Genomic DNA, 18,648 nt, shown 5'->3' with positions numbered 1-18,648 from the left:
TCTGTCTGACCATCAGTCTGGGGGTGATAAGCGCTGGACAAACCTTGTTCCACCCCCATCTTAAGAAAAGCCCTCCAAAACTTTGCCACAAATTGTGGGCCACGGTCGGAGACCACCTTACATGGGAAGGAGTGATATTTAAAGACATGTGACACAAACATACGAGCCAGTTTCTGAGCCGTGGGAAGCCCCATGCAAGGGACCAAATGTTCTTGCTTAGAAAAAAGGTCCATTACCACCCATAGTACAGTTTCCCCCCGGCTGGGAGGATGATCCGTGATGAAATCTGGGAGCCGAAGGTGTCTCTAGAGGCTTTAAAAGTCTGGGCGGTTTTGCCATCACCCGTTTGGTAGAGGCAAAAGTGGGACAGCTGCGAATAAAAGAGTCCAAGTCCTACCTCATTCCCAGCCACAAAAATTGCAAAAGGTGCAAGGTCTTGACGAACCCAAAATGTCCCGCTACTTTCGACCCATGGCCCCGACCCATCACCTCCCTCCAGAGAGTCGCGGGGACATATAATTTGTTTTCCCGAAACCAGCACCCGTCCCTTTGAACCATTTTGTCAGGCAGACTGTTCGTGGCTTCCTCTGCCTGACACACTTGAATTAATGCAGTTCTGAAGGAGTCTGGTACCCCCTCCAAGGGGCATGTTTCCCCCGCCTGTGAATGGGTGAGAACCGCCAGTCCAGGCAAAGTCCCCTGCTGCTCCGGAGTAAAGAGCGAGTCCGTGAGACGGTCCACTTTACTCTGATACTGGGGGAGGCGGGAGAACGCATCTGCCAGGTGGTTCTGCTTGCCGGTTACATGCTTTAAAACAAAACGAAAAGAATTCGGCCCAGCGCACTTGTTTGGCAGTGAGTTTGTGAGTCCCTTTCAGAGCCTCTAGGTTTTTATGGTCTGTCCACACTTCGAATGGAACATCGGCCCCCTCCAGGAAATGCCTCCACACCGTGAGAGCGCATTTTATTGCGGCTGGCTCCTTTTCCAAAATGGGCCAATTCTGTTCCGACTGCGAAAACCTTTTGGAGAAATATGCACACGGTTGGAAGCGCCCCGCTTCCCCCACCTGCAGCAGAGCCCCCCCCCCCATGGCTACATCAGAGGCATCCACCTGAACAATGAAGGGATTCTCACAGTCGGGGTGTTTGAGGACAGGCTCTGAAGTGAAAACCCAAGGCCTCTCTGTGTGTGTTAACCCTTTTATGGCATAACAAAATGTAAAGTATGAAGTGTTGCCATATTTTTTTCAGAATAAAGGATAAAAATTGCTTGTGGTTCTTGAAAACTCTACAAGCATCCATAGAGCCTTAGCATACTAATACTAAGACCAGTTATAACTCTGGTTTATTACTGCCATTTAAGAGTCCATCCCCTGTGTGTTTAACAAAAAGGGAAGTATAACTCTAGAAAAAAACGTTCCCTTTTTGCAGTTTCTTGTGTGTGGGACGGGGCTTTCCCTCCTGTAGTGGAATACCACAAATGCTAAACAGGATTCGCAAATGTAAGGCATTATTGCTGCTTTGCTTGCCACATTTATTCTCGCTAGCAGCAGGAAGTCAAGAATTAATTTTTCAAGCGGTGCTAAAATATTGATTCGGTTGTGTGAGCCCTAAATAAACATAAGAACGGGTTCAGTGACAGTGTGATGGATTTTGTGGTGCCAGTGTTTTCTTTGAACACCCTTGTTTTCTCTTTACTTTTTATTTCTTTAGCAATCTTTGCCTGCCTTGAAAGGTTTGGGGATTCTCATATTGCATTTCTTAAATGTTCCAGTGTATCCTAATCAGCCTCGTTTGTTGTCTTTCGTTTGCATCCTCACAATTGCTACTTATCACCAGAGGGAGCTCTCAGGGGCTGTTGTGATGTGAAAATTAGACTAAACATTCTAGGAAATAATCAAGGCAATCTTTGTGAGTCTTCCTTATTTGCTTTTACTCAGATGATGACAAGTCCTGAAATTCAGGTTATTAACATTCTGGCTTCCTGATAATCTGCCCTTTCTTAGTCTGGAATTCCTGAGTCTGACATCATATAAAGATAGATAAAGGCAGAAGCATGCCGTTCTTTTCCCCATTTTTGTTTCATTGCGTTTAGTGTTGTTCTCTTATCACAATTTCCATTGGCTTCAGTGTAGTCCCTGCCCCACATTTAGTGCTTGTGGAAGCAGATAACCAGCAGCTGGGCAAAAAGAATTTCTCTTTCCCTCCTGGCTCCAAGGGCATGGTTTCCAGTATGTCTAGAGACCACCCCTTAGTTGATTCTGAGAAATGTAGTCCTCTGAGTGTCTGATGCTTTAATCAGACACTCAGGTACCCTGAAGACTGCATTCCCAGTGCGCACCAAGGTGTCATGCTTTGGAAACTTTCTCCAGGGCAGATGGAAAAATTATCCTCCCATTGGCTCTCCAGCTATCTTGCCTGGCTGGCTGCTACCCCCAAAGCAAGCTTGGCCAGCCGGCAGTACATTCTGCTGCCCGCATAGTAAGTGCGGTGAGGGGGGATGGAGGGGCAACAATCTAAATTTCCTGGTTTTCCCCATTTATTGTCATTATGAAGATGAAATATGATGGTTCTGGGGTATGGGGGAAGGTATGGAAGTTAAAACAGAGCCATTTTGAGATGAAGTAGTATGGTTTGGAGCGGTGGTTTGGAGCGGTGGACTCGAATCTGGAGAACTGAGTTTGATTCCCCACTCCTCCACATGAGCGGTTGACGCTAATCTGGTGAACTGCATTGGTTTCTCTACTCCTACACACAATGCCAGCTGGGTGACCTTGGGCTAGTCACAGCTCTCTTGAGAGCTCTCTCAGCCCCACCTAACTCACAAGGTGTCTGTTGTGGGGAGGGGAAGGGAAGGTAATTGTAAGCCGGCTTGATTCTTCCTTAAGTGGTAAAGAAAGTCAGCATATAAAAACCAACTCTTCTTTTTCTTCTCCTTCATGGTAAAACTGCCACTTAAAGAGGTTATGTTTTTCTCGTGAGGGGTGCGCTATCCAAGAGAGTGGCTCTTTTCAGATATAACTTTTGACTGGCTGAGCACAAACCTGGCTCATTGCTGAGCACGCCTATGCTTCTCTCCCCCCTAGCTTGCATGGAACAAATTCAGGTTACCTGTGAGTTATGAATGCAGACACATTAATTAATTGGAGATAGTGGTTCCTCTGCAAACCAGGATGTAGGGGAAAATCGAACTCCAGTTAACCTGAAATCAGGCATAAATACATCTTGAATAACCAAAGTTGCCCTGACCTGGATAGCCCAGGCTAGCCTGATTTTGTCAGCTAAGCAGGGTTGGTCCTGGTTAGTACTTGAATGGGAGACCACCAAGGAAATCCAGGGTTCTCTGTGCAGAGGCGGGCAATGGCAAACCACCTCTGTTAGTGTCTGCCCTGCCCTGGATGGCCCAAGCTTGCCCATTCTTATCAGATCTTAGAAGCTAAGTGGGGTTGGCCCTGGTTAGTATTTTGATGGGATTGTGCAATTCCTGATTTAGTGTTGGTTAAAGGGGGCATCTGAACACTGTCCCCCCCTTAGCGCTATTCCCGTCACTTTCCGGGCAGTGTGCAGCGTTGGTCAACTGAAGCAAGTGACAGGATCAAGCCCCAGCCCAGGTCCCCAGGAGCACATTCTTCGATCAGCTTTTGTGCAACGATTGGGGAGTGAGAAGCCAGAAGGCAAGCCTTGCGTGGCCTTTTCCAGCCGCTTTGGTCACTCTCTAAGTTAGGAGTCTAATAAGTAATTTGCATCGAACAATTGTGTGATGCATCTTTGAAAACCACCCTGAATAGGTCCCACAAACTCATTTTCTTCCATAAGAGAGAATTTTAATTGTTTCTTCTAGAGATAATACTGAACGAACGCTTGCAAATGTGGCTTAGTGCTAAATGGAATGGAGGTTTTAAATCAGACTTCTCATTTTCCCCTTTCCACCCCCCTGGGTTGAGTGTTTCTGTAAAGCACACATTGCCAACCTTGGATGCTGCCAGCTTTGGGTCTCGGAAACTGAGCTGGTCTATTGCCCTGGCTGCTTCCTGTGTTTATGAAGGTGTTAGGTCTGTTGAATTGAGGTGGCTTCCCTAAGGCAGGCTGCTAGACAGGCTGACACTGGGGTAGGGGGAGAGGCTGATTAAGGCTCAGCACGCAGAAACACCCTTTTCAAATTGCTGTCCCTGGTGCTGTTCCCCCACCCCCACTTTTCTCCTTTTCTCCTGGTCGTCTTTCTCTCCCCCACCCCACCGAGAGGCGTTCTGGTTTCCTCCAAATAGCTCTTGGAAGAGTTGTCAGTCAAAACCGAGCAGCCCTTGTTGCTATAGCAACATTCCGGGCCTCTCTGGTAGCCGGGAAGGAAGAGGGCGGAATGGGTTAATGGAGAGATGAGGCAAAAAAACCGAAGCCACGGCTGACGTGTCATAATTCAATATTTTTCTTCTCTGTCCCAACGCGCCCTCAAAAGGGTGCCCGGGAGGAACTGTTAAGCAGAAAAAGAAGCGCTCCGCCCTCACAAAAAGCAGCATTTCCCCGTTAGATTGCAGATCAGCCTCTGCAATTAGAGAAGGGCTTCTGCACAGCGACCCACATCAAGATGCTTGTCTTCTGTTCATGAGGCATCTGCCATTTTGAGCGAAGGGGGTTACCAACCAGGGAGAGGAGTGTATGTTCTGTGTTTGACAGAGTGGCTGAGGTTCTCGCCCATCTGCTGCTTTCCCCCATGTCTTTCATAAATATCCAAAGTTTTCATAAAGAATTGCCGGATTTTGTTGCCAAGGATCATCAAGTCTAGCCCTCAGCCCAGATTGTAGGGCCATCCCCTGGCCTCTCTTGTTGGTATATAAGAAGAGACCTGCTGGATCAGACCAGGGAGGGTCCATGTGGTCCAGCATCCCGTCTCCCACAGTGGCCAACTAGTTCCTCTGGAGGGCCAACAGCAGGGCATAGAGGTCGAGGCCTTCCCCTGATGTTGCCTCCTGGCACTGGGATTCAGAGGTTGACTGCCTCGGAACATGGAAGTTCCCTTCAGTCACTGTGACTAGTAGCCACTGATAGACCATTCTCTATTTATCTAATCCTCTTTTAAAGCTCTCTATGCCTGTGGCCATCCCTACATCCTGTGGCAACGAGTGTGTCAGGCCTGTGTCTCAGTTTAGCTTTTTCACCGACTTGCTCCCAAGGATTGTTTGCATTTTTGGACTCTTTGAAGTAGACAGTACTCCATGGGAACGGAGGCATCTCTAGACTGTTTTGAAATAGTAATCTCTTGAGCCTGTCCTGGGCTGCTGAATGCTGCATGCTTTTTTCTATGCTTTTATATAGTCAAGGGTATCCCAGTACCCTCCATTGCTGTCTTAGTTCCTGTATGCTCTGTTTACCTATGCTTCCAGCAAGCCATCTTCCTTGGACCAGTGTGTCTCTTGCTGTGGTTATTGGTTCGGGCTTGGGCAAGGGCTGACAGAGTGCCACATTTTAATCACTCACTGTGTAAAGACGTATTTCGTTTTGTCTGTCCTGAATCTGTGCCCATCAGGTTCATTGGATGCCCTCAAGTTCTAGCATTTTGGGAGAGGGAGAAAAGCTTGTATTTGTCAATTCTCCCCACCCTGTGCATAATTTTATAAACTTCTATCATGTTCCCCCTTAGTTGTCTCTTTTCTAAACTGTTAAGAGGGCAGTAGCAAGGGAGGAGAGAGCCAGCGTGGTGTAGTGGTTAAGAGCGGTGGACTCTGATGTGGAGAACCAGGTTCCCCACTCCTCCACATGAAGCCAGCTGGGTGACCTTGGGCCAATCACAGTTCTATTAAGAGCTCTCTCAGCCCCACCTACCTCACAGGGTGTCTGTTGTGGGGAGGGGAAGGGAAAGTGATTGCAAACTGGTTTGATTCTCCTTAAAAGGTAGAGAAAGCCAGCATGTAAAAACCAACTCTTCTTCTTCCTCCTCCTCCTTCCCCCCCTCCTGCCCTCCCCAGCCCAAAGGCTTCTTTGGTCATCCAGAGGCCTAACTGCTTCTCTGACTGGTTTCCTGCTCCAGATATATGTAAATGTTTATTAGCACCTTAAAGACTAACAAAAATATTTTTGTTAGTCTTTAAGGTGCTACTGGACTCTTGCCCTTTTTGACTACTGCAAACAAACTAACACAGCTACCCACTATGAATTACGTAAATGTTTATTGTTTATCATGATGCTTTTAGCAATCTGCTTCTCAAATTCTCTTTTTGCAAGCCTTATTGTTGACTTTCCTTTCCTTTCCCTTCTGTTCAGTTCATTGGGGCAGACCTCCCACTATTTAAAAGAAGCCTCTTTGCTTTTTATAGCTTCCTTGACTTGTGTTGTTAACCATTCAGGCATTCTTTTGGACTTGGCAGTGTCTTTCCTAACCTGGGGAATCTGGGCTTCAATTAGTTTTCCAGGCATCCTCTGGGGCAGGGGTGGGGAACCTTTTTTCCTCCAAGGGCCATTTGGATATTTATAACATCATTCGCGGGCCATACAAAATTATCAACTTAAAAATTAGCCAACCTATGATGTTGTAAATTTTGTTTTTGTCTTATGTATGTTGCGCTCAAGATCTTTGGTCGGATGAGCTTGAAATAAAAAGGAAAGGAAAATTAGCCGACTAAGCCCCAAGCAGGCTGCTGCCCCAGATGAACCCCCCACCCCACGCAGGCAAGTAGGCAGGCATCCAACCAGTAGTGCAGTAGCCCACTTGGTGGCATAGGGTGGTCTGTTGCACCAGCCAGGCATAGCAGTCCAGCCGTACGCCAGAGTTGCTCCTGCTCCGCATGGTTGGGGCCAGATTCTACAGCCGGCTCCTGCTTCCTCCGCCTGCAGGGATGAAATGAGGACACACTGGCTAAGAACTTACCCCCCTGCGCATTCTGGCCCTGCCCCCTTTAACCCCTCCATTGTCGCCACTTCTGCCCCCAGCCCTCTTGTAGTACAGAGGGAATATGTTTCTCCACGACCCGGGTGGGAAAGGGTTAACAGTTTCTTGGGCGGTCCTAGCAGCTTCATAGCTAACGACTCTTCTGCAAGGGGGGGGGAAAGGTTCTTTTTCTCTGCAAAACAAACTCACATCCACCTTGAATAGAGCCTATTCCTGTCCGCGGGAGGGGGCGGATCACCAGTCTTAGATCCTTCTAAGCTAGAGATCTGCCAGGACCCACGAAGGGCCAGACCAAATGATTTTGCGGCCTTAAACTGCCCCCAGGCCTGACGATCCCCACCCCTGCTCTAGGGACTTCACTGTCTTGTGCTTCCCTTTTAGTTTTCTTTTAACTATTCCCCTAATTTTTGTAAAGTTTTTCTTTTGAAATCAAATGTTACAATTTTGGACTTTAGGATAACTTTCCATTGACTTGAATGCTGGACTTAATCACATTATGGCCATTCTTCCCTATTGGTACAACAACCTCTTCATCACTTACCGGGTCTTGAGCACCACTCAGAACCAAGACCAAGATCACTACACCTCTGGTTGTCTCTGTGACCAACTGTTCCAGGTCACAGTCATTTATGATGTCTAGGAATCTCATTTCTACAGCTTGACTCGAGCTCATGTTTACCCAGTCAATGTGAGGGTAGTTGAAGTCTCCAAGTATCACAACATTGTCTGCTTTAGTCACCTGTCTTATTTCCTTCTCCATCTCAAGATCAGCCTCAAGGGTTTGATTAGGTGGGCGATAGTGCACCTCCACCGGTAAGTAACCCTTAGGGCCCAGTTTCTCCACCCATATTGCTTCTGTTGGGGAGTTTATTCCCCTAATATTTTTCCTGACTTATTTGATTCTATGCCCCATTTGATGTACAACCCAACATCTCCCCAATCTGTCTATAGAGCTTGTACACAGGGATGAGAGCGTCCCCCCTCTCTTTCATTCATTGTTTGTGAAATTCCAAGATTGCGGAGAACTCCTGATCCCCATGTTCTTGCTAGAAAGCTAAGCTGTATGTTGCAAGATTAAGGTGCCACTGTCCCTCTTTCCGCAGGGCATGTTGCCAGCTTCACCTGAAGGAAAATGCTCCTTTCTGAATATCAGTTGGTTGCTGAGAATGAATCCAAATTTTGTTGGGTGTAACTACTACATGTAGTCTAATTTTGTCACTCCTGATGCTACTGAGAAATGAGGAGGAAGAGGACTACTGTCCTGACCTCATAATTGTGGGACATCTTCATAATACCATCCAACTCTGTCTTCAGCTTATGAGTCTCGTGTGCCCCTCACTTCACTGGGGATTTCCTCCTTAGTAGCCATGATTTGAGTGTCCTTGTCACTCATTTTTAGAGCCGTGTGTGGGCTGAGAGACATCAGATTTTTCTCCTGCGATGCCGACAGCAACATCTGAAGAATAAACCCATCTGAGACATTTCAGAAGCCACACAGCAGAGCTCATGCCTGAGTGGATTTTCTTAGTTATTTCAGTTTTAGTGTTTGAAGGACTGTGTTTTGACAGTGTGAAACGTTGCTTGCCAAACAAGCATGAGGAGGCCGAGGGAGAGGCATGCATCTACACGTGCAAACACACCTGCGGCAAACAAGGAAATATTTTCGTGCAGTCAAAGTGTGCCTTAACAAAAGATGTCTTGGCACTTTTTTAGGAAGCACAATGGCTTATTTTGGAGTGTGTTTGCTGTGCACCCCAGTGCACTGGCTGGAGTTTATGGTGCATGACTTGGGTGTTGTGAGGGATGGGCTGTGAGACATGCTTTTGTCCTTCATTGAACTTGACAGGAATTTCAGGGCTCCAAACATTTCTAGTAACCTGGATAGATGGGTGGGCTTCTGCTCCCCTTTTGCCAGTGCCCCTCAGCTTTGAGGGATAATCAGACAGAATGTGAAATAACCCCTTTGGATTTAGTCTTTCATCACCCCCTACTGTATCTTTTTAGAGTTTGTGCCACCTCTCCATAAGGGTGCACAGTGCTTTAAAACTTTGGTCATTTAGGCTCATAGAATAGAATCATGGAGTTGGAAGGTGCCATAGAGGCCATCTAGTCGGACCCCCTGCTCAATGCATGATCAACCTAAAGCATTCCTGACAAGTGTTCATGCAGCCACTGCTTGAAGACTGCCAGCGAGGGGGAGCTCACCACCTCCCCAGGCAGCCAATTCCACTGCTGGAACTACTCTTACTGTAAAGCCGTCTTTGCGCAGCTGTCTCGTAACAGAACACTTTTCCAGCTGTTGATGAAGAGCATCACAAAAGTTGTAACAAATTTGAAAAGAGTGCCATCTAGTCCATTCCCATTTCCACAGCTTTACGCTTTCACAGGGCCCCCAGGGCCCAGGGCATGGAAGCATTAAAAGGCAGTGAGCTGTAGCTCCTGTTGTTCATGCTGAAAGTTATCACTTATTTGTTTGATTTATATCCCGCCTTTCACCCCAATGGGGACTCACAGTGGCTGACATCATTCTCCTCTCCCTGTGAGGTAGGTCAGGCCGAGAGAGGGTGGCTGGCCCAAGGTCATCCAGCAGGCTTCCGTGGCACAAGTGGAGATTTGATGAACCTGGATTTCCCAGATCCTTGTCTGACCTTTTAACCACCACACTGGCTCTCAGTGCTACAGTACGGCTCTCTGACCCCATGTGTGAATGCTGAAAAGATGTGTTGTGGGTGACTTTCATTTGGCTCACCTGCTCTAGCATTCACATGGAAGCACTCTTAAGAAAGAGCCTCCTTCTTTAGATGTTTTTGACAGACGACTGGCCCTTCTCCTTTTCAAAGGCTTCAGTTAACTGAGATGCCCTTTTCCTAGCCAGCTGCTTTTGTTCTTTTCTTTCTTCCCACTGCCCTTTTTCTTTTTGAAATTCATTCTGAATCTGAATGGTTAAAATACTAACTGATAGTCATCGGTTCAGTGGGTGGGATGAACGCTTCTGCCCGATGCAGTTCCAAGGACATAGAGTGAACTCTTAATAGCTGTAGGTTAGAAGCAGGGTCAAGACGAGTCCTTTAAGCATTGGGACCTGGGCTGTGTTCAAGTCAGTCAGGGAAGATGCAGTGCTGGCTTGGAGGATCTGGAAATGTGGGAGTCTGATGGATCTTGGAGCCTGCAAATCTTTGGTTTCTGCCTGCTGCTCTCTTGTGCTTGTGGGGCTGTTTGTGTTGTGGGAAAGCCTCCCAGCCCCCTTGCTGGGCTCTTCAAGGTTAAGACCCCGGTTTAGCTGAGAATAGGGGATGGTTGGCATTCAGCCAGTTTTAAAAATCAGTTTTTAAAAATGCAATTCTCTTATGGAAAGTGTTTTCAGTAGAACTCATTCTCCTTGTTCCTCCTGCACTACTGTACAATTAGGATGTAGTGCCTTACTCCCAGCTTTCTCCATTCTTCATCCTCCTTCCTCTCTGTTTTACCACCTCCAGAACCATCTTTTGAGAGGCATCTTGCACATTTAAACAGAGTTATGCGCTATATTTGTATATTTAACAGTAAAATTTGTCAGGAGCACAGTTTGGCCTTTGGTGTAGGGAAAACTCAAACTTCAAAATCCTTGCCTCTTAAGGGAAGGGGAAGAAGGTGGGGGAGGGGGTTATAGTTCTGAACAATCAGCTCAGTGGCTTCTGCTACTCCAACCAGAGATCTCTGCTTATTTGGATCAGGCCTCCCAAATGGTTTTTTGATGGATATCCAAATTCTGTGAGCACACACAAAATTATAAGCAGATGATGCATGAGCTGTTAAATGAAAACGACGCTGGTAATTCAGTTGCATTAGCACAGTCTACACTGTTAGTACTATGGGAGGCAGGCCCTACGTCCTAATGGTACAGTAGTGCAGGAGGAACACGAGGAATGGGGCAGATCAGGGAATATAATCTCTAAAGACCTTTCCAGTTGTGTGTGTGGAGAGAGAATCTACTTAGCGCTATGGTAATGCTAACCCTGAGCTAGGTTCAGTGGCGTTTTCTTGCATAATTTGTAAAAATTCTGCTTCATTATAGTCCTTCCTTTCTTACTGAAAGTCCAGGTGGATTACAAAATATAGATGACAATTCAACCAGGCAACGCAAGACATTCAATAAACTGAGTTAGAAATGCAAACAAGAACATAATGCAGTAAAAGCAAGGTGATACATACAATAAACATAGCAATGGTTTACAATCCTGTTCCCTTACGCAAATGTTGTCCTGGACACAACAGCAGGTGTTCAGAAGAAAATGGTGTTCTCAAAGGCCGCTTGGAGAATGCTCTGAATAAAGTGGGTTACAATTATTTCAATTAAATATCTTTCTTTGTAGATGCTGCAAGCATGTGTCTCAGCAGCAGATGGGGTTTAACATGAGCCATTAAGAATAGAAGGAGAGCACTGCTGGTTCAGATCGGTGGGGAAGGTAGTTCCACTGTTTGTTAAAGTGGGGGAGGGATGGACTAACTTTTAGAGTCTACGAATGCATCCCCATATGTAAAGGTATACATAGAATAGATTAACCTCTCTTAATGTATAGATTTTTTCCTTTGGTGAAGCAAAGTGTAGCTTTTGATTTAACAAGCCTGTTTGTCCTGCATTGTGTATTGGGTAATGTTTTCAGCTCTGTTGGACATTATCAGATCACAATTTAGTTTACATCCTTGCAGCACAATTCTGCATTTCATGACTGAATATTCTGACCCCTGTATTCACCTTCAAGCAAAGGAAAGAGGTACAAAATACTCATGTGCATTAACTTGCAGGAACACTGAACTGTTAGAGCAAAAATTTGATTTATTTATATCTTGTCTTGACTTCCATCATAGAAATCAATTCAGCATGCCTGGAATTCTCAGGTAGATTCACCTCTAAGCACTGACCAGACTGAAACATGCTTAGATTTTTCAAGGTGTGTGTGTGTGTGTGTGTGTGTGTGTGTGTGTGTAAAGTGCCATCAAGTCACAGACGATTTACGGCAACCCCTTATGGGGCTTTCAAGGCAAGAGACTGAACAGAGGTGGTTTGCCAGTGCCTTCCTCTGCGTAGCAACCCTGGTATTCCTTGGTGGTCTCCCATCCAAATACTAACCAGGGCTGATCCTGCTTAGCTTCTGAGGTCTGATGAGATCAGGCGAGCCTGGGCCGTGGGCCTCTGTTACCACACCCCTAAAAACATTTAAACATACATTCAGATTAACATGGGGCATTAGTTTGTGTGTTTGTGCAGGGAGCAGAAAACTGGGATCTTTTACCTAGAGAGGTGGCTCTAAGTAGCACGTTTTAGAAGGAAAACCATGAGAAACCTGATTTAAATATTTTAAAAGAAGTATGGAGTTTATTGAGGAATTGGTACAATAGTTTGGGGGGACTTATCTTAAGCAAATACTAGGAAATACTAAATCAAAGCACAAATAAATGGCATATTCCTTAGCCTAACAACAATATAACAGCAACAACCAAAAATCAATCAAAGCTACTCCAATTTGGATCAAGAGTTACTTTTTAAAACCTGTTTTTATTATGTATATTTTAACATGTCAGCCATCTTGGTGGCCCTGGTGAATGCAGAAAGATGGGGTATAAATTTTGTAAATAAATAGTAAAGCACAGGGATTAAGAGGATCCAGAAATCAACTACAAAGGTGACTTTTATGCACCTTAGTTGCATTGAGAAGGGGATAGTGTCTCTACTGTGATGGAATTGGGTTCTGGCTAGAAACTTTGAATCCTGTTCCAAGGTTTGAATTTTAGGGGAGTGGGAAGAAGAAAAACCCCTCTAAATATGGGCATGATTAGCCATATTAAAAAGTAAAGGGGAAATATGGGTAACTGTCAACCTGGGGTGATTTGGTTATCTGCCGAGAATACCAGCTCTGCTTAAGTTTAACAAAGGACTGGGCAGGGCTTGATGGTCTAATTGACAAAGGTGAGGGGATGGCAAATGACTGTAGTGGTCAGGCAGGTTCATAAGGGAGCAGCAGGCATGCTGGTCTAGAGGAAGAAGTGGGACAGAGGCAAGCCCTGCAAGCAACCACTAATTGGTTTGTTTCCTTTTTCCTAACTGGGAAGTGCTGAGCTTGTGCCACCATCCAAACAGCGGTATAAACATCTGTTTTAGTTCTAGAATTCCTGGCCCGTTATTCTCTGGCCTAGAAGCTTAAGGCAATTGAAGAATAGCACAGCCCCCCCCCCCATTCATATTCTTCTAAAAGTGTATATGTACACATCTTGTGTGTGTGTGTGTTATACATGCAATTTCCTGTTTGGTCATACCTAAAAGCATAAAACCTTAAGAGCACGTTACCTAAAAAAGAGCTATTATAGCCCCAGGCATCCCATTGACATCACAATATGTGAAAAATCTTGCTGCATGATTTTTTCATCCTCCAAAAAATCTCAGGAGTCGATTGAGAGTTGCAAAGCAGTAGCAGGCTAGCATGCTCCAAGGCATGAAAGGCTTCACTTCCCAGATACAGAATACCAAGCAGGGCCTCATCTGCCAATGGATGAGGAAGTTTGTAAATTGCTGGAGCAAGCACCCTTTTCAGTCTTTGCTGGCTGGACGTTGCTAAGCACGCTCCTTGTAAGGGCTATTGAACTTTTATGTTCTTTCGTGGCTGCTATTTTCGTGTTTGTGGTTGTTTTGTTCTGGTATTTGCTATTGGTTGTATTGTTAGCTTTTAATGTTAAGAAAAGGCCACAGGAATGAAGAAAAGTTGTTTTTTATATGCCAACTTTCTCTACCACTTAAGGGAGACTCAAACTGGCTTACAATCGCCTTCCCTTCCCCTCCCCACAACAGGCACCCTGTGAGGTAGGTGGGGTTGAGAGAGCTCTAAGAGAGCTGTAACTTGCCCAAGGCCACCCAGCTGGCTCCATGTGTAGGAGTGGTGAAACAAATCCAGTTCACCAGATTAGCCTCCGCCGTTCATGTGGAGGAGTGGGGAATCAAACCCGGTTCTCCAGATCAGAGTCTACCACTCCAAACCACTGCTCTTAACCACTACACCACGCTGGAATGAATTTTTAAATAACTAATTGTGGCAGCACTGTCTAGTATATAGTGGGGGACCTCTCCATTCTGAGCTTTTGCGCATCTGTATTCTAATGGTGAATGCCCTTCTGTTTTTTCCTCCTAGGATGTGTCTTTTAAGTGGTCAAGGGCCCTTAGTGAAGGGAACTCTTACAGCCGTGATGGCTTGGCTCAGGGGGCTTGCCCTTGATTACAGAGGCCCCCTGTGACTCTAGCCCTCAGGCATGCCTGAGCAGGGTAATTGGACTCTGGGGGCTACCGTACACACAGCCTTTTCCATGCTTCTTGCTGTGACCTCATCCTGTGCAGTTGAGCAGCCTCATTTGCTGTTTGGGTAAAATTCTAGGGCTCACCCCCCTGCACTGGTCTTTGGTGTTGAAGTCTGTGGGAGCTTTGGTGGTTCACTGCTACTCTACATGTGCCCGCATGACAATTTGTTTCCAGCAGTTGCTCTAAGTTTACCAAAATTGCTTCCCTGGGAAGTTTGCCCAAGTCATTAACTAGAGCATGTTTTCAGGAGTAATATTGAACACTTGTTTGGATGAAGATTTGGTCACTGGGGTCAGGTGTCTGCCCTTTTTATTGATTCTCTGCCCTCTTTCTTTAACATATTGCTGCTTGACCTGTGTCTCTGCAATATGGTAGGATGTAACCCACATTTATAATGCTTTTAAGCCATAGGGTTATATTCCAGTGACTCATACATGTAGTGCATGTTGTGTAGTGTTGGCTGTTCTGGATGCCTCTTCAAGGAAGAGAGAGGTGGAGGAGACAGAAAAGCATCTGACATATTAAAAAAAAAGGGGGGGGGTCTCGCTTACCTTCCTTGGCTTCAGAATTGCAAGACCTAACTATTTGTTCTTTGTTAGGGCTTGGTAGCAAATGCCATTTCTCATTCTCTTCCCAGCTGCTTGTCTCTCTTCACCTCTCCTGGCTTGACATGAGCTGCAAAGCATGCAGGCGTTAATGCCTCTTTGCATGAGCTTCATGAAACAAATGGCCAGATTGGTAATTGCCTCGGGTAACTAATTAATCCTAGCGCAAATTGAAGTATTGATGTACATCCATGGAACCCCATAAGATGGAAGGGAATGACCCTTTCCTTTTTCTCCGCAAGGAAAAACCAATATTACCCTAATACCATCAGGCATTTTTTTAACCAAGTGCAGTGATCAGAGGTCATTTTGGGGGAGTTCCTTCTCAATATGATCCCTGTGAGGAGAGCCTGATATCTCCTCATGTGGGATGTGGATGGCACTCTAGTTATGCATCTTGTGACATCCAACATTTTGCATGTAAAATAAGAGCACCAGAAGAACTCTGCTTGATCAGATCAGTGGTCCTTTTAGTCCAGCATCCTTTCTGACACAGTGGCCAACCATTTCCTCTGGAGGTCCAACAAGAGGGCATAGAGGCCAAGGCCTTCAGAAGAGCCCTGCTGGATCAGACCAGGGAGGGTCCATTTAGGCCAGCATCCTGTCTCAGGCAGCGGCCAACCAGTAGTTTGGAGAGCCAACAACAGCGCAGAGAGGCAGTTTTTCCCCTGATGTTGCCTCCTGATGCTGAAGGCTGGTAGCTTTTGACAGACCTGTCCTCTATGAATCTGTCTAATCCCCTCTAAAGCTGCCCAGGCCCACCTTTCCCATGTCTTTTGCCTTTATTCTCCTCCCCAACTGAACTCTATATGAACAATAATAAAAAGAGCCTTATTTTTGCTCCTTTGATTTGTCCCTGTTAGCTGCAGCATTTGCCCAACACCTTACTGTTGCATTCTGACATGGGGGGGGGGAGTAGACACCATGAGGCCTTGCAGTAGGAAAATTCTCAAATACTGGCTGGTTCCTGTGCCTTCGTAGCTTTGCTGCTACTGTATTGGGCATGGGAGTTAATGGGATGTGGACAGACAAACTGACTGGGATTTCTAAGGAGCTGCCCTTCAAGTGAGCAAGAGGCGGAATAAATTCAGTTTTGTGTAATTCTTCCAGGTTGGATAAGTCAAGTCTCTTGGTGCAGAATGTAGACTGTCTTTGGTGTGAAATAATGCGGGGCCCTTAACTTCTCTCTGGGACTTTTGTGCATCTTGAAATGAGAGCAGGGCCCAGCATAGGGATGAAAGGTCCTGCACATGTCTTGGAATCCACCTAATGCTGGAGGGAGGGCTTTTGCAGTCAAACTGTGGAGAGCAGTTTACAAAAATGCAGGTCCCTTCATGCAGTTTGCATCTGTTATCTGACAAGAACAGATACTGGGGAGGCCCATGGGTGCTGCTCCCAGTCCTGCCTTGCTCTTGCTATCATTTAAACACCCCCTTTTCCCCTCCTGTAGGTTTGGAGAGGCACGCTGGCACGCCTGCGGTACAAGAGGACCCGAGCTGCCCTCAAGATCATCAAGTGCTATCGTCGATACAAAGTGAAATCTTACATCCGGGAGGTTGCTCGGCGGTTTCATAACGTGAAGTCCATGAAGGGTTACGGCAGGCACGTGAAGTGGCCCAGCCCTCCGAAAGTGCTGTGGAGGTTCGAAGAGGCCTTGCAGTCCATCTACCACAGGTAAGGATCTGCAGCCAGCTGTTCTTAGTGCTGTGAAGCAACATCAGGGCCACGGCACGCAGCTGGCACCTCCGTGGGTTCCAGCCCACCAAAGTTATTTGCATTGGAGGAAGTCACAGAGGAAACTATGAGGAAAGGCTGAAGAGTCTGGGACATTGCAGTTTAAAAGAACCAACTTAAGGGGGGGGAGGACACAACAGAGGTTTATAACATTATGCACAGGGTAGACAGAGTGGACATAAGAGCTCCGTGACACAGAGTGGTCAGCTGCAGTGCTGCAGTCCAAGCTCTGCTCATGACTTGAGTTCGATACCAAAGGAAGTTGGTTTTAGGTAGTCAGCTTAAGGTTGACTCAGCCTTCCATCCTTCCGAGGTCGGTAAAACGAGTACCCAGCTTGATGGGGGTGAAGTGAAGAAGACTGGGGAAGGCACTGGCAAACCACCCCGTAAACACAGTCTGCCTAGTAAACGTCAGGATGTGATGTCACCCCATAAGTCAGTAATGACCCAGTGCTTGCACAGGGGACTACCTTTACCTTTAGACAGAGTGGGCAGAGAGAACGTTTCTCACTCTCTCAAAATACTAGAGTTTGAGGGCATCCAATGAAACTGATGGGCAATAGATTTAGGGTGGACCAAAATTAATACTACTTTATACAACAAGTGATCAAAATATGGAATTTATTGCTATGGGATGTAGTGATGGCAGTAGGCATAGATAGCTTTAGGAAGGGATCAGACAGCCGCTGATAAACCTGTCCTCCATGAATCTATTCAACATGGTGACTAAAGGGAGCCTCCACATTCAGAGGCTTTGGAAGCAGCATCAGGAGAAGGCCTCGGCCTCTGTGCTCTCTTGTTGGATCTCCACAGCAGCTGGTTGGCCAGTGTGTGAGGCAGGATGCTGGACTGGATGGACCCCTGGCCTGATCCAGCAGGGCTCTCCTTATATTCTTATGTCATGTTAATCACAGGACAAAGCCTTTCCACATTTGCATCCAGTCATGGCAACCCAATAGCAAGGCAGTCAGGATGCCTTAAAGATGCAAGAAACACTGTATGAAGATGTGAGCAATTAATCTCATGGAGCAACCAGATGTTGATTTCCCATGCCCTGCTGATGTGTGAATTGTTCCACGCCTTGTTTTTCAGATGGAGGGCGCATGAACTCATCAAGAGTATCCCCCCGAAAGACCTTCCTCAGATCAGGGCAAAGGTGGCTGCAGTGGAGCTGCTGAAGGGGCACCGAGCTGATATTGGGCTCCAGAGAGCCTGGCACGGGGACTACGTGGCAGCAGTAAGCATCGCTAAACTCATAAACATTTTCGCTTAATCAAATCCTGTGAATCCAGACTGATGCAAAAGCCGTAACGTGCAAGTTAGAGATAGTTGTCAAAAGTTGTTAGTTTCTCACAAAGAGCATTCTGTCTCTTTGATCTCTAATCCTTGTTCCACTTTATCTCTGTTTTGAGCCCTAAACCTCTCTTCTCAGTTTGCAATCAAAAGGATTCTTCCAAATCCCACTCCCAGACCAGTGGAATCTTTAGAGAAGGTGGGGGGTCAACTTAAAAATAGGCATCCTCAGTGTATACAGGTCTGTAGAAATGTATTCCACTTAGCGGTTTGGTGTTCTGTGCTAAAAGAACTAGAGACAGGGTTTCAGATCTAGCCCTCCTCTAAGTGACAGCCTTTCAAATACAGAAAGAGGTCCTGTCCCCCGTCAACATCCTTTTCCCCAGACTGAACATTCCCAAGTCCCTCAGCCTTTCCAGACTTTCTAGACTTGCCCCAAGTAACTGTGTTTAGAATTGCAGCCTTGGTTGGTTGTCCTGGCTGGGCTGCACAAGGTGTTGCAGCCCTTCCTTCAGTGATGAAAATAATTTCACTTGTCTTCCCGCTTGCTTCTCTAGAATCCAGATAACCCTCAGGCGGCAGGTGTGTTCGTCCCTGTTGCCAATGAGCTGAAGCGGAAGGACAAATTCATGAATGTTCTCTTCTCCTCTCATGTTCGCAAGGTAAATAACACTAAGCAATGGCAGAGAAATGAAAGTCTCCTCCAGGATGTGCACAAAAGCTTTGCATGGCCAAAGTTTGAGATAAGGGATCTTTAACAGTAATGCCTGCGGATGTCTAGAAACACTTCTGCAGATGTAATGCTTAAAAGCG

At 46.2% G+C, this 18,648-nt stretch overlaps 1 protein-coding gene across 1 annotated transcript in view; it reads left to right on the top strand.

Moving 5' to 3' along the window:
* Nucleotides 1-18,648, top strand: part of MYO1D (myosin ID) — a 209,133-nt gene that overhangs the window by 78,835 nt on the left and 111,650 nt on the right. Inside the window, exons 17-19 of the mRNA XM_056863329.1 lie at nt 16,259-16,482; nt 17,635-17,779; nt 18,393-18,497. Coding sequence (XP_056719307.1) covers nt 16,259-16,482; nt 17,635-17,779; nt 18,393-18,497 — 474 coding nt within the window. The remainder of the gene's footprint in view (nt 1-16,258; nt 16,483-17,634; nt 17,780-18,392; nt 18,498-18,648) is intronic.

The sequence above is a fragment of the Euleptes europaea genome, chromosome 18, assembly GCF_029931775.1.
Source record: "Euleptes europaea isolate rEulEur1 chromosome 18, rEulEur1.hap1, whole genome shotgun sequence".
NCBI lineage: Eukaryota > Metazoa > Chordata > Lepidosauria > Squamata > Sphaerodactylidae > Euleptes > Euleptes europaea.
The sequence above is the reverse complement of the archived record's forward strand: the minus strand, read 5'-3'. Positions and strand labels throughout refer to the sequence as shown.